This window comes from Euwallacea similis, chromosome 10 (assembly GCF_039881205.1).
Source record: "Euwallacea similis isolate ESF13 chromosome 10, ESF131.1, whole genome shotgun sequence".
NCBI classification, from domain to species: Eukaryota; Metazoa; Arthropoda; class Insecta; order Coleoptera; family Curculionidae; genus Euwallacea; species Euwallacea similis.
This window is the reverse complement of record NC_089618.1, coordinates 4,123,726-4,138,631: the sequence shown is the minus strand read 5'-3', so window position 1 is coordinate 4,138,631 and position 14,906 is coordinate 4,123,726. Positions and strand designations below refer to the sequence as shown.

Below are 14,906 nucleotides of genomic sequence, written 5' to 3'. Positions count from 1 at the left end.
AAAGGTATGAGATTTCTGATTAACTCACTTTTCTTTATCCGAGGCGCCATCGCTCAGAAATTTGATAGCCACCAGTCGCGTGTCCAAAGGTGAGGAATAGTCAGATATTCCATCAGCTTCGGCTATATAAACGGTGCCAAAGGCGCCTTCCGACAGCTTGGAGAGCATTCTTAGCCGATGGCGGGGGAACTCTTTCATGGTGGTCTGCTCCAGTCTTTTCTTGAGTATTGCTAAAGCCTCCTGTTGCGTTGGGGACTGGCGAGAAAAAACCGTTTTATAGTAAAACGCTTGAAATACAATCGGTGTTACATTTTATGGCTTTAATGCTTGTACAGTGTTGTTAACACTTGTGTAAATAACTCATTGACATTTTAGCGCATGAAAATGTCGACACAGCTTATGGCGAACATACACAAGTATAGACACGCTGGTTGCGCTATTGACATTTGAGCTCGACGCTCAAGTTCCTTCAAATGTTAAGAAACTCTAATATGGGTTTCTTGCCATTTTGTAGATGGAGACTTACCTTTCTCGGCTCGGCCCCCTCACTCCTCGTACTTCTCAGAGACACCCTTTGCCCCCCGCAATTTCTCGCGGATCCACTATTGACCCTCGTCCGAGTCAAAGGCAACGTGCTCTGATCGCACCCTCCGACCAGTGACAACGTGTTGCCCTCGGGTACCGCGTAATCGTAGTTATCACAGGACTTCTTGGGACTTGCCCTTCCGCTGTAGTCAGACATCTCCATTACGATGGGACTGTAGCTATAATACGGCGCGAAGCGCATTGCCTGATATGGCTCCTGGTAGGTGTTTTCCTCAGAATGAGGCAGAGGCAATGTGGACCGCAAACTGGACTTTACAGAGTGACTCTTCCGGTAATAATCGTCACTGCAGCTGTTGATGTCGGTAACGCCGTACGCCTCGATATGATCCTTCTCCGGCACGCTGTAGACGCTCTCGTTGCCTTGCACAGTGTGTGCAAGACTCCCATTGGGGAAGCCCAAGTTTGAGGTGTTGGGGCTACTGAAATACTTGCGGTTCTTGAACCTGAATTTGAGTAAATTATTATGGTTAAAACCTGAAATTAGTTAAGAAATTTTACTTGTAAATCAGCACGACGATTCCCCCCACGAGTACCAGAATCATGACAACTCCTACTAAAACCAGCGCAATGACTACGGACTCGTTGACATCATTTGGCACCGGAATTTCCATTTTGTGCTCGTGTTCCGGAACTCCCCTCACATGAGGCGTAGTGGTCGGCTCAGGTTCCGCTGAAAAATTCCCATGCGCCACCACTGACTCAAACGCAACTTCACTGATCAAAATCCACTTTGAGGCGAAATAGAGCTGGATCTTGACAAACTTCCCGACGCGATGGTGCAGTTTAATAGTCACGTTCCGAGCGTTCTCGAATATTTTGTCCTCGATATACTCGAAGCTGATAGGTTCCCCCCTGTTGAAACGCTTCCCCCCGATGCTGAACCATACTTTGGCCATCGAGAACACTTGCACATCTTTGGTGAATTGATTGTTACAGTAGATGTGCACCGCGGAAAATTCGCGAACCTTCTCGAACTCGAATTTGATCTCGATGGGTTTGTGGTGACTGTCATTGCGCCACCCCACCCAAGTTTGACCGTCGTAGATGTCGGTTTTGAAGTCGTCATGGCCCACTTTGCCGTCTATCAGCTGGCCGAGACCGTGCTTCAATTCGGAACCATCCGATACACTATCATAACTGAAACAAATAAGAAGGTTTTGATGTTTGTGGGCATACGAACGTCAGAAGAAAAAAGTATTCGAAAACCTGATTGTGTATCGATGTTATCACGATATTAGGGTATGACCACGAAGTATGACTCTATTTGACACCGAGGAACGAAAAGTCAAAGGAGGACAATTGTTCAACACCCCTCGTAGTATCTAGGCAGAAGCTATTATAACCTTCGTTAGGGACGTTAATGTCTCATAGTGGGAGGAAATCTCAATACCACCAGACAAGCGGCGCTAATTGACATAAACATAAGAAAATTGAACTGACTCACGATTTTTATTAAAGTTTTTAGTAGTAACGTTGTCCTTGTATTCAGTTTGAAGAGTAATGGGGCGAATAAACAGCAAGGCAGTTTCAAGGACTTTTAAATCGATTTCATTGAGATAATTGTGTATCATTTTGGTCCATTGTGCCAATGGAAGTTTTGGAAGAATTTTCGCACTGTTAGTACTCGCTGGCGACATTCAATGTATTGAATTTTTTTTTACAAGGAGAGAAAAAAGACATAGCGTGCCAACTGATGGTTACTTTGTATACAAAAAATAATTAAAGTATGAAATTAATTCGATAGAAAATCGTAACTTGCACTAACCTGACCGGTTAGGACCTGTCAATTTTTATTTTCAATTCTATATTTTTAAAAATAAAATAGACACATATTGGGAAAACAACGCAATTTTAGATAAGAGACGTGATACATGTTTTAGAATTTGAACACATATTCTTAAATCAATAGTGCTCTTAGCGCCATCTGTTCCCATACTCTACTAATTAATACAACAGCCAATTTTTACTGTATAGAGATCTTTACAATAGTACACGAAGTTAGCGCTTTTGCCGGCAGATGACGATATGTATTCTAATTCAAAGAATCGTTACCTTAGCAGCAGTTTTAGCGTATATGGTAGGAATTGCAATTTTTACCCGGAATCTCTTATAGTTTCCGAGATTTCAATGGGGAGTGTATTGGTAAAATTATCAAATTACCTCAAAAATCGAACCAATTTTTAACAAAACGTATGACTCACCCATTATCAAAAAACTCCCAATTGTTGCCTCTCTTGTCGCCCTGTAGCATGGAATAGCTGACAATTCCATCGGTCCATCTACAGCCGTACAGTTCAACGCGCATGCACACAGTCCTTTGGTGATAACTGTACGGATAGAACCGGATCTTGCTGGCCCAAAGGGGTGGATCCAGCTGGCGCTTATTCTCCAGATAAGGGTTGACATTTCCTTCGATCACCTAAAAGTCATGAAAACCCCATTTTTATGGTGAATTCCGTTATTCAAAAAGGGCGACTAAATGTCCGACTTTCTTCTTTGCCATTAAGGGTTCTTAGAATAAAAATGTAGATCAGATTTAGCAGCGTGATTACCATGCGTTTTTGCCCGTGAAGCTCTATTTGGCAAGCAGAAGCGCATTTATTAGAAACTGCCATGCAGGCTAGTTTCCTAAAAAGTAATTATTTTTTAAATTATTTTTCATCCTCTCAAGAGGTGGTTTCTGGCATGTGCGTGGCGACGTAGTTGTGGATGAAAACGCGACGCGGTTTTGCAGTCCAGAGGGTCGTTGACAGTTCAGACATCACGGACATGTATAATATGTTAGCGTTACATGTGAATTTCTTTCGTTGTAATCGAAGTGATTTGCGACACGGTGTAATTACAAGGGAAAATGTGACGTTGGAGGGAGTGGTAGCACGTTCCAGTTTCAGGGCGTTATGTGTAACATAGATATGAGAGTGCCTGTAATAAAATTTTTAATTTTCGATTAAACGAATTCGTATGTATTTGGCGTGGTGTTATTGCAACTTATCCATTTGTCGTGTAAGTTTAACAACGTTGCGCTTCGCTTTTATCCCTTGATTTTACATGCCTCAAGATTTTGCACCGTTGCTAAACTTACTTTTGTTCTCAATCTTAGAATAAGCGGCAAAAAAGAATTTTTCATTTAAAGCCGGTCCTGTGGACTAAGAGATTATACGCTTAAAAATACGTTTAATAAGGTACAGGCGAAAATAGAGCCGGTAATGGAAAATAATCGCTTTAAAACGGTGGCCGGAGCCCGGTTATTGTTTTATATTTTTTCTCCCGTCTTCTGGATACCTCAAGTGGGACGAGGGAGAAATGACGAAAAATCGACGTAATTAATTCAAGGTAGAACCGGGAGACTGGCTTCGCGGAGCTAATTAAAAATTAAGCCTTCTTTGCGCATTTTCTGTATTTTTTCGTTGCATTCGAAACACTAATAAAATTTCCCGCCACGATTCACCTTGCGTTCTTCGGCGAAACCTAAATAAGGGCGGCCTAGAACACGGGGGTTAACTTTTCCCCATCCATCGTTCATTATTGCCTCGATCACGCTAACCTCTAGGCGCAGAAAATCGATGGCCCCTTCGTCGCAACCCCGTGGAAAGTGAGTTAAAATTTACCGAAAAAGGAGGAAAAAACTGCACTCAATTAGTCATCTTAAGTGCATAATTCGCTTTCGTCGGGACTGCCGAGAGGTGTCCGAGTTATTATCCATAAATTCGTTTCGTCAATCTGGAACGCGGGCCCAAGTGACAACGAAAATTGGCTTAATTTAACCTGAAGCCAGTTCGCCTTTGATGTAAATTTCTGGCTTCATTACGGGGCTTTTTGCAAAATTTTATGTTTCCGATGCGTAAAGAGCCGCTTCCTGTCATTTATTGCGCCCGCACGTGAGCGTTTTTCACTTACGAAATGGGGGGCCCACCGACCTATAAATCACCTCCATACGTATTTTCCAGCAATTTGTTATTTTTAAGTCTCATTCCGGGGAAAAAGGTTATTCCCGCTATCGAAGAAGTGCGGCCTTAAAGGTTAGTAGAACCCTGAATTTTCCGGGGCATTTCTGGAACGCGTTGTAGGCCTGGAAATGTCAGACCGGGTGTCTGGGATAAATTTAAAAGTGCCGATTTACCAAATGAACAATTATCCGAAAACGGTAATCGTGTGTGCCAATGCAATTTGCTGAGGCGAAGTCATTAAGTAAGCACGCAAAAGCCAGAAAGAAAAAACTGAAGGTGGCCCTAATAGAGAACGAAACGCATCATTATTTTTTACGACTGCGTGAGGCGTTCAGAAGCTCGGGCACGTATTTTCGTCCAATTAATTTTCGGGGGGAAACGACGTTATTAACCTCAGCCCCCTCACTCCCACGCCGCCCCTGGACACAGTTTATTGCCGCACTTTTTCAGAGATTTTATTGCGTTAAAAACGGGACAAATGGCGTAATTTCAATATTAATGAAATTAGATTTCAGTGAAAACGTACGCGAATATCCCCATCGGCTTCCGCAACGCTGATTTGCAGCTATTTATTTTGTCGATTTCATAATATTGTAATCCGGTCTAAATTGAAACTCGAGCTGAAAAAAATATCCCCAGCTGTGCGGCACCTGGGATCGGTACTCGCAACAAACGCGAAAAATAAATAAATAATCATCAGAGACCGAAAAAAGACGTAAAACGGCGCCATGCCGACGACAGGGCGTTGCGTGACCGCGCGAAATTAGGACCTTGTTCCCCCCCGTATATAGGGAGCCGATAAGTGCAGCCCCATGCCTTGGAATAACGTCCCAGTGGCGTTGTCTCCTTATCTGTAAAGCTTCCAATAAAAACTTGGGGAACTAGAGGCACGCCACTGACACACGTAACTCCCAAAGGGTTAAGACACATTACGTGCAAACTTGGGGATTCAAGTGCACGCACTGTGCAGACGATATTAGATTGAAGTTAAGGGTGTTTAGTAGTCGGTCTAATGGGACACCTAATCTGGGTGTTTTCACTTCATATGTTATTGATTTACTGGCACCAGCAAAGACACTAAAACTGCGAAATTTTAACTTCATAATGCTTCCTAGGAGAGGAGATACAATTTCCTAAAAAAAAGTAATACATATGCGCGGACCAACAGTCCAGATTTTACACTACTTGACCCCAATTTTTTTTTTTCTTTAAGTTTTTTGTTTGAACGAGGAGTATTAATGTCTCTTTGAAATTACACGGGAAGCAACGTGCCGAAATCTACTTAATGTGTGGACAAAGAGTGGGGCTCCTGGGAGTCTACTGAAGGCCCATCTTGGGCGGGTTTTTCTTGCTTTTCACCGTCAGCTTCATCGTCGAACGGTAAACATCAGAAGAGCGTCTTATATCCATGTCTCGCTTAGCTGCGAGAGGGCTTCATTAGGACGCCCAGTCTAGGGTCGTTAAATTATTTAAGACTCCGTTGTTTGCTTTGCCGAAGTCGGATTTTAATGTAGCCACCGTTTTTTTCACTCCGGGACAATTAAATATTATTTATTCAGCCCGTCGTCCGTAATGACTGGAGTAACGTTTCTTTCAATATTTTCTTCTTTCCTCTCGCTTGCGGATTGCGCTCGGGTAACGCTGCCGAATCAATCTTCATCTATTATAATTAGCAAAAACAAAGAACGTATTTTTTGTTGTCAGTCGAAACTGAACATTCAATTACACGGAAATTTATTCATTTTAGCCGGTTTCAATGGGGGGAAGAACCGCGCAACCGGTTTCTGTTTACGCACGAAAAGGATTAGGTTTCGAGGGCAAGGCGGACGCGCACCTGAACACCCTGTGCGTCATGCACTGAACAAGTTTTTTCAGTTTCAGAAACACCCTGTATGAAATTTAGGAGAAGCCCTTGACCAGGCGAAAATTCACCACCTCCGTAGGCTCCATTTGTGAAGCGTAATCGCAGAGGAATTTAAGGGTAAACTTACACCTGCATGGTGCCGCCATCTTTGAACCAGGAGCTGAAGATGTGCAAATGAGTTTGTACTTCGAAAAAAGGACCAAAATTGAACCCTCTGCAGAATGGGATGTGCATCATTTATATCCATAATTTAACCAGTGGCGGACCCTATTTCAACACTAATTTAAAAAAAATCAAACCTCTTCTCCTTTGGCGTTATGATATCTAATCCACTTCTGCAATCTGGGTCTCCAGTACTCGATCATATAGGCTTCAACATACTCGATTCCCTGCCCATTCCCGAACCGGCCCTGTGTTTCGGTCGCCGTGATCATATGGACCGTCTTCAGGTCGATTTGAATCCATTCCTCCGGCTCTGTGGTGGCCTGTTTCAGCGGACACCAGGCCCCACCGTTTTTGTCCGTCCTCACTCTGCAATTCAACAATAATATTAATTCACTACTAATTAATTAAACGGAAAACATCATTAATTGCATTGGGATTTTCATTAATTAACTCTCATTGTAATTTCGTGACTGTCCCTGGCAGCCAGGTACGATATGGGGTTTTACTCCTAATTAGACATTATTGCTTTTTGATGGCTAATTAAACCCATCTAATTACGTCCAATATTGACAACAACTCTAATCAGAAAACTCTACCAAAAAGGGAAATTTATCAATAATTTCTATGCCGATTTACGATTCAATCCGAACGTGCTTTGCGCATTTATGGAAATAAAAATTACACCGTCTCGTTCGCAAATATTCGGCTTGTTTGGATTCGGGAGTAATGGAAAATGGGAAAATAAATTATTTTGCTCGGCTCTGCTGCCATGAAATTGGAAGCAGGCAACAGTCGGACGTGTATACGATACGAAGATTTGTTGCTTCAGGTCGAACTTTGGCCCCGATCCCAATCGTAACTGTTATAATGTTATGCGAGGCTTACGCCAACTCTGGAACCACTGAGATATGTGCAAATGGGTTTCCTGGAGAGGGGGCAAACGATATACATCTTTCCAGGGCATAAAGAGACCCGGTTATTTCCTGACCTGAGCCCCCTTGAACTTGACCGCTCTATATAAGGGGTAAAAGTTTATACCACAAAGTACCCAAAAATCACGTAAAATATCGAAATTTAGAGATTTCTCAAGGATAAAATGTGAAACTACACTAAATTTGAAGATTCTTCTTCGTACGTTGCGGTACTTTAGACTGTTTCACGAAGAAAACATGCGACTTTTTTACGCAATTCGCAACCTCACTAAATTTAAAATAACGGACTTACGGATATATTCTCTCACGCATTTAGATTCACCGTTTTCTGTTCGCAAGTTGACACACAAATTAGCCGGAAAGGGCCCAAGAATCCTTGATACAAGACGACTACTCTCGCTAGTGTTTAATTACAAAAACTATTTAATGAAGAAGGCGGCACCACGCAATCAAATGTTTGTTAATTAGAAACTGTTTAACTTGGAACAATAAAGCTTGAGCTTGAGCTATTTAAACTTCCAACTTGTTTGACAGTGACGGATGGGGCGGCTTCGCCCCCCGAAACAACAAACAGATGTAATATGAAATCTTAAGAGGCGCATAATTTGGGGAAGGGGGAGATTTTTTGAGGGGGGGGAGCACAGGAAAGAAAAAATGTTTAGGTGGTAACGGGCCCAAGAGAGAGATTTAAGAACCTTATTTCACCACGCGATCGATAGGGGCACGTTTCGTGATTTTATAGAAATTTTATTCGGTTTACAGTGCCATAGAGCTTTTCTCTGGAAATAACTGAGCTATTTTTCAAAATGGGATGGAAATGTAAAGCCGTTTTAAGCGCGCAAGGAGGGAGGATTTATCGTTCAATAATATGCGGAATTTATTGCACGGCGAGAGATATTTAAAACAACCTTAAAGGATTTCCGGGGAATTTCCAATCCCATTTTCGGCCTATCCGCACCCCTCCTGTTTTTGCTCTAAGCTCGATGTTTGTTCGGCAATTTACGGGCCTGTTTTCATAAAGTGAAGCTTTGTTTTTACTTTAAATCGAATGCAAATTCGTTCGCTTATTAAAAACGCGGCCTCCGGTCTCACCAGACTCGAAGCCGCTGGAGTGACTAGGCAAACATCAATCAACGGGCCTCGGTGACCATAATTACGGCCGCGGCCACTAAAACTTAATTTGCTTTGCTACTTAGCTGTGGCCAAAAATGGTAAATCTCATTATTTAGAAACACCTGTGCTTATACCGCTAGATATGTACACAGTGGCACTTAGAAAGTTTGAACGTAAAAGTTTGGCGAAAAAATGAAATTAAAAACTTCCTCGAGTTGATCGATGCCGATGGAAAGGTAAACAAGGCAGAAACTTTCCAGCCAATTATTTGGGGACCGAACACGATATTTGGGGAGGAAGGTGCTTTCGGACATTCGTCAAAGATGTCGCTTGATTCATAGTCCGTGTTGCGGCCACCTCTCTAGAGTAAAATCAGACAATTGACAGTTCAGCTGTCAACTAGCAAATTTGAAAAAAAAAACCGTTTTTCATAAAACCTCGTTTTCTTCATTAGAAGAAATTATGCGGTATTTTCCATACTAAAATTAGTCATAAAAATGAAACCATTTCGCCGACATCTGCGGAGGATGTCACCGAGAAATACGAGGCCGTTAAAGTTATTCGTGTTTAGATTTTCAATTTTTAAACGACATTAATGGCCCGCTTAAAAATAACGACTCCGACTTATGATTTTTTATGTTCACTCATCGCATATCTATGTCATCTTCCGTAATTTATCGTCAATTTCGGTAGAGGACTAAAGTGAAGACATATTAATACTCAAACAGAAATTACCTGCCATGCTGAGGGCCTACATTTCCGCTATCAAAGGAGGAGGAGGCGGTGATGTCGCTATCTCTGATTGCCCCATTTTCCATCCCCAACGGAGCTATGCATTGGGCTGAAAAAAACAAAAGAAAACATTTAAGGCAACGCCATCTCAGTTAAAGCAGTGTCCCTGTCAACTGTCAAAGTCATTGTCTAATTGTCATTTGTCAACGTCTGTGCCACAATCCTCATTCGGCAATTACTGCGGATTTTTCCCCATTTCTTAGAAAAAATAAATAATCCGCAAAGGTTTAATGTGTCGGGCATCATCCCTATCGACGCGAGGGTTTTCCGTCAACATCCCTGACGTCATAATCTGCTAAAATTGGTTATTAATCTCGCAATCCTGCGGGATTACCTTGGATTGTGAATTTATACATATTGGAATCCGCTCGCGAAAAGGCTTAAATTGGGAAGCTCTTTATAAAGCAGGATTTTGACTTACATGGGTCCACAGCTTCGCATTTGTCGCCCATCAGAGACGTCAAAACGAGTCCCATTAACCATCTCCAGGGTGGCATAGTCCGTTTTGTTTGGAGCGCACCGAGAAAGGACAGTAGTATCACGACATTGCGCTGAAACAAAAAGAAAAATATTATTCAAAGTGTTCATTGCGCAGACATTTTTGGAAAATACTTAATGAATTTTAAGATGGCGGCGCGTTAGGTATTTTTGGGTGTTAGTTCTTTTCACATTTTTGACAGTACGAGCGTTCGAAGAAGAAAAATTTGGGATTTTTAACACAATAAATAAACCGTTTTTAACATAATGGCAACGTAGCTTATTGAACGTGTCAAACTCGAAATTAAAATAGTCAAAACCCTACACGTGGCAACATTTTTGAACTTTATGATTAAAAGCGCATCAGAAATCTGCGGGTCAGACCTTTAAGTTCCGTCTCTTTTGCTTTGATTAGCCTTATGTAAATCCCCTAATTTGACAGCCGAGTCTATTTCTCTCGTGTTGATTTTTGACATCCGAGAAACTTTTTTATTTCTGCCTAATTTGACTGCCACCATCTTGAAATGGAGCCACTGTTGTTTTGACTTTTGACATTTGTAGTGAAAGTTGGATTCTTTCTCTTATCGCGGAATCAATCCTATCGGCGTTAGAACGTTGTGACGAGACTCAATTCTCTGTCAACACATAGCGCTGTGTTAAAAATTCGCCATATCGCTGGAATCGAATACAGTCTTCATGGTGTAAGTTGACGTGTTCGATTTCTAAAGAACGAAAGAAATTTACCTGATTTGACAGGGAAAAACTTCCGTAAACCCCGAAACAAAATCGATGCTGTTTGAATAAGGAATTTTCATTAATATTAACAAGACAACAAAACCGGGGGGAATCTGCTCCCTGCTGAGGGCGGTTTCGAATAAGAACGGCAATCGCTTTGAATGGGATTACGCAAACGTATACCGCAACTGTAACGAGGTTTATGTCAATTCCGTAACGCCCCCGGTTTTTAGGTCGCGGTTAATTTAACCTTGGGTTAGCCCTCGGATAAGTGTCCCGGCCTAGACCATTATGGCAAGTACAGCGCTTGAAATTGGATATTGCTGAAATATGTAAATGCAGCATTACTTTCCTGCCTAGGCATTTTCCAGGAAGCAGCTCCCCGGCTCTGGATGATAACTTTATAATTTAAATTCCAGATAGCAACGTTAAAAAGGAAACGGAATTCATATTTCTCCTGTTGGCGTGCATATTTCATAATCTTATAGACGAAAGTCGCGATGAAATTGCCTTTTAATGAGCCAATCAGAGCGGAAAGTTATCACTAAAAGAAAATCATTGTGAAGAAAAGAATCGTGTGGCACCAATTATTTGGAGACGACCAAAGTGATTTAAATGACTGCAGATCTTCGATAAGTAACAGATGTAGCTGCTGTGGGTTTTCCTTTCTCGTGGTGTTAATGAGGCGAAGCAGCAGAGTGCTATTCTTCCTCTGATCATCAATTTCCTTTTAAAGCACTAAATTAATCTCTGCCCAATCAGATCTCGATTGAAGACCGCCTTATACGGCTCTATTAATTATAAACAAATTACACACATGCGAGGAATTAGCCATTAGTGTCTTATGGTGGTGCGGTGCCAAGACCTCCGTTTTGAAGCGCGTTCCCATGAAACTTGAGGCCGCAACATAATAATCGCCGCTCATTGCTCGGGCCTTGATTAATCGACTATCGCCGATTTTGGTAAACTAAATTTCTAATGACTTTTTATTTAATCAAAACCCATTATTAAACAGAGTGAGAGCTCCTTTGTTGCCGTCAATGGGGGCCTTATTTGGTCCTCGTCGCCCGGGTCGATAACGTCATTACAAAACGACCAATAATGGCGTGGAAATGGGCCACATTACACACTGTTTGGTCGATATCCTGGACGTGTCTTCGCGCTCTAATGGAGGCGGCTCCGAATTGAAATCTGGCTACAACTGCTACGTAAAGGCACTGGAAACTCGCCTTATCGCCCCGATGTCATCGCAATCAACAAATAATAAAGCTAGCCTGTATCCTGCGGCGGAATCCTGCCAGCACCAGAAGACGACTGCAAGACGTGGAATAAACATAAAGATAAGGCTTACTGCCTCGGATTGTGTATTAGTTGGAATGGGCCATGTAAGAAGAGAATTACGAAGGATTTGGGAGGCCAATAAGCCACCCGAAAAGGAGATAGTTGCGGAGATAGAGCCAACTTTTCTTCTACGAAAGCTGAGGTCTTAACAAGATGTACAAGTTTGCCTTATTGAGTGGGAATAAAAACATTGAAAACTACGATTTTGGGTTGAAATGCTTGGGTCCACATGTGGCGCAACTGAATAAGAAACTTACCCGCTTGTGGGCAGGGCGACTGTAAAATCTCTTTCTGGGGGCGCGAGACTTCTGCAGTGAGCTGCAACGAGCTACAACTTAGCTTAATCACTTGTGAAAGCGGATTTCTCAGCGTAAATTTGTCATTTTCTAAAACCGAAAAGCGTGTTCACCACAACGTCAAGAGAAATTTCCGTCAACAGCTCAACACAAGCTATTCGCTACGAGATGGCGCCAGCCCTATGAAAAGCGTCACATTTGGCAATATATCGCTCACTTCAAATTCGCCATAGTATCAGGAATTGTTTTAGAATTTGGTGCCGGCGCTCTTTATGCAGAAATTTATTGGCGCACAATTGCGGATAATAATAAATCACTGAAATACGAGCACATGCTTTCCTATGTTACAAATGTTTTACAAATTTGATGCGGGTTTTTCGGAATTGTGCCTAATACGTCTCTGTGTCGTACCGACTACATAAATGCGCTGCATTGAAGCCTGAACTGAAGTTTATAGGGCATTTGCGAAGAAATTCATTGACGTATAACACCGGTCAACATAAAAACTTTTATTTTTGTGCCTGGTTTTTAATGGTCATTTTCTGATTTTTTATTATGAAAAACAACCATAAACTTCGTAGGTAATTAAAAAAGTTTGTTTTTGTCTGTTTTACAATGATCAATAGATACATATTTCTGTTTTTATGGTCGTTTGAAATGCAGGTTGTTAATCTATGCGCATTAGGATTAGTGAGGAAAGCACGTGTGAAACTTCGCTTTTTGGCAGATGTTTACTGAACTGGTGCAGAATCTAGCGATGCAGTAAACCCACATTCCACACACACACAAGAAGAATTTTAAACGGCCATTACGCACTTATTGGAAACACTTCATAAGCGTGGAGGAGCTTAAATTGCCCAATTCAATATTTATCGATTTAACGTTTTGTTTACGTTTGTAAACGCAAATTTGGCTCATGTTAGAGCTCGCCCATGAGGATTTCGTAACCATAAAAGACATGAGGTTGGTTAAATTGAGGCAAAGTTCCGCAATTTGGAATTTAAGACTGCCGTTTTAAATTTAAAAAAATCCCGATGACCTTCGGAAGAATTCGAAAAAACCTGAAATTTTGGAAAACTGTTTTTATTTTCTCTTCAGCTTATTTGGCAAGGAAATTCAAAACGATTGACACTTTATCATAGTAACTTCTACAGCGTGGCGATGCCATATTTGAATCCCTACGTTTCGATTTTCGGCAAATATTATCAACTTCATTTTTTTTTTATGAGCGCCATCTTGGATTTACACATTTTCTAATTCAGCTTTTTTTCCCCATTACGAAGTTGTATCACATGTTCAGGTGCAATATCCCATAAAAAATAATCTGATGGTGACAAATCTGATGCGTGTGCTGGCCAACGCGCGTGTTCATTGTTTTAAAAGGGGATTTCACTGAAAATCAGATTAGGACAACAGTGACACAAAATTCAACAAGAATTGAAAGGGGAGCCTTTCAAAACTCATGGCGGTCCCGCCGAAAGCGGTGCCGGTGAAGAAGTTACTTCGTAGGGGAAAATCTGAAATTAACCATCATCAAGAAGTTAAATTACATAGAAAAACTATCCCTTTCCTCTGCACGAGTAATGTGGTTCTAATGTTTGTTCGGGCTTGAATCTCCAGCAACATAAAGCGGAGCCCAAGACCATCAGACATAAAGATAAGGCAAAATAGTGATTCAGTCGATTAACAGTGGGTAGTTTGCGAGCTACAAAGCAGCCAGATAAGTTAAAGGTCTCGCCCTAATGGAAACGAAATAGTTTCGAGCATTACCCGAGCAAAGTTTAGAGAGTTAAGTGACGTCACAAAATGTAGTGACAATATTTCCTTTAACGAAGTTGGTCGCAGCCGCATCACGACAAACATCAGTTGAGATTCGTTTTTGCAATTAGTGTCTGCGACCACTTTTTAAGTGCTTTGTTCAGAAAACCGTAAAGAGCCGTGGCAAATAATGGCCTAATTTTGCGAAGGGACAGTGGCGTGCCTCCAAGTCAAAGATTTACTTTACTCGCCATTCCCCAAGTTTCCCTATCCAATCCCGGAAGGAATTTTGTGCTGAAATAACTCGCAGCCTTTGTAATTATACTTTGGGCATTGTTGGGATTCTTCGACGGTGGTAGTGCATGTTGGTTGGGTTTTTGTAGTCCGTGTTTGAACGAACGTAATTAAAATTTTTCAATTTCAATCTTAAGCGCGAGACTCGTTTTATTCGCTTCAAATTTCCCTTTAAATCCTTTCGCTGTTAATCGAACTCGAAATATAATTCCAACTTTTCCGGACGATTAAACAAACGAAAGGCCATTTTTCCCTCTTTGTCTCTTTCTTCGCTTTTGATGAGTTTGTTTGAAACAGTATATTTCGATTATTTAGTGCCGAGCGGTGGAACGAAGATCAGATACGTGAGATTAGGTTTTATTGAAGTTTTGCTTCTGGGAAAAAGCATCATACCGGCACAGGTCACGACCATTCATTTACATTTGTAGAAATCCACCCACGGGCTCATTAATTTGTCCCAGAAACGATCACTGAATCGTTAAAAAAATTAGACTTTCAGACTCGTGGTTCAGGCTCAGGACCTTCAGTTCCATCAGAAACAAATTGCAGACATGCATTTTGCCTACGGAGCGGCTCACGGTAATGC

The 14,906-nt window shown here is 41.6% G+C and overlaps 2 protein-coding genes across 2 annotated transcripts in view; both read right to left on the bottom strand.

Moving 5' to 3' along the window:
• HDAC1 (histone deacetylase 1) overlaps positions 1–14,906 on the bottom strand; it is a 114,231-nt gene that overhangs the window by 58,948 nt on the left and 40,377 nt on the right. The gene's annotated exons all lie outside the window — the stretch shown is intronic.
• Positions 1–14,906, bottom strand: part of LOC136411573 (discoidin domain-containing receptor 2-like) — a 36,794-nt gene that overhangs the window by 1,987 nt on the left and 19,901 nt on the right. Inside the window, exons 2-8 of the mRNA XM_066394199.1 lie at positions 9,841–9,970; positions 9,363–9,468; positions 6,717–6,948; positions 2,808–3,025; positions 1,105–1,743; positions 527–1,049; positions 29–255 (exon numbers count right to left, since the gene is read on the bottom strand). Coding sequence (XP_066250296.1) covers positions 29–255; positions 527–1,049; positions 1,105–1,743; positions 2,808–3,025; positions 6,717–6,948; positions 9,363–9,468; positions 9,841–9,916 — 2,021 coding nt within the window. The 5' untranslated portion in view covers positions 9,917–9,970. The remainder of the gene's footprint in view (positions 1–28; positions 256–526; positions 1,050–1,104; positions 1,744–2,807; positions 3,026–6,716; positions 6,949–9,362; positions 9,469–9,840; positions 9,971–14,906) is intronic.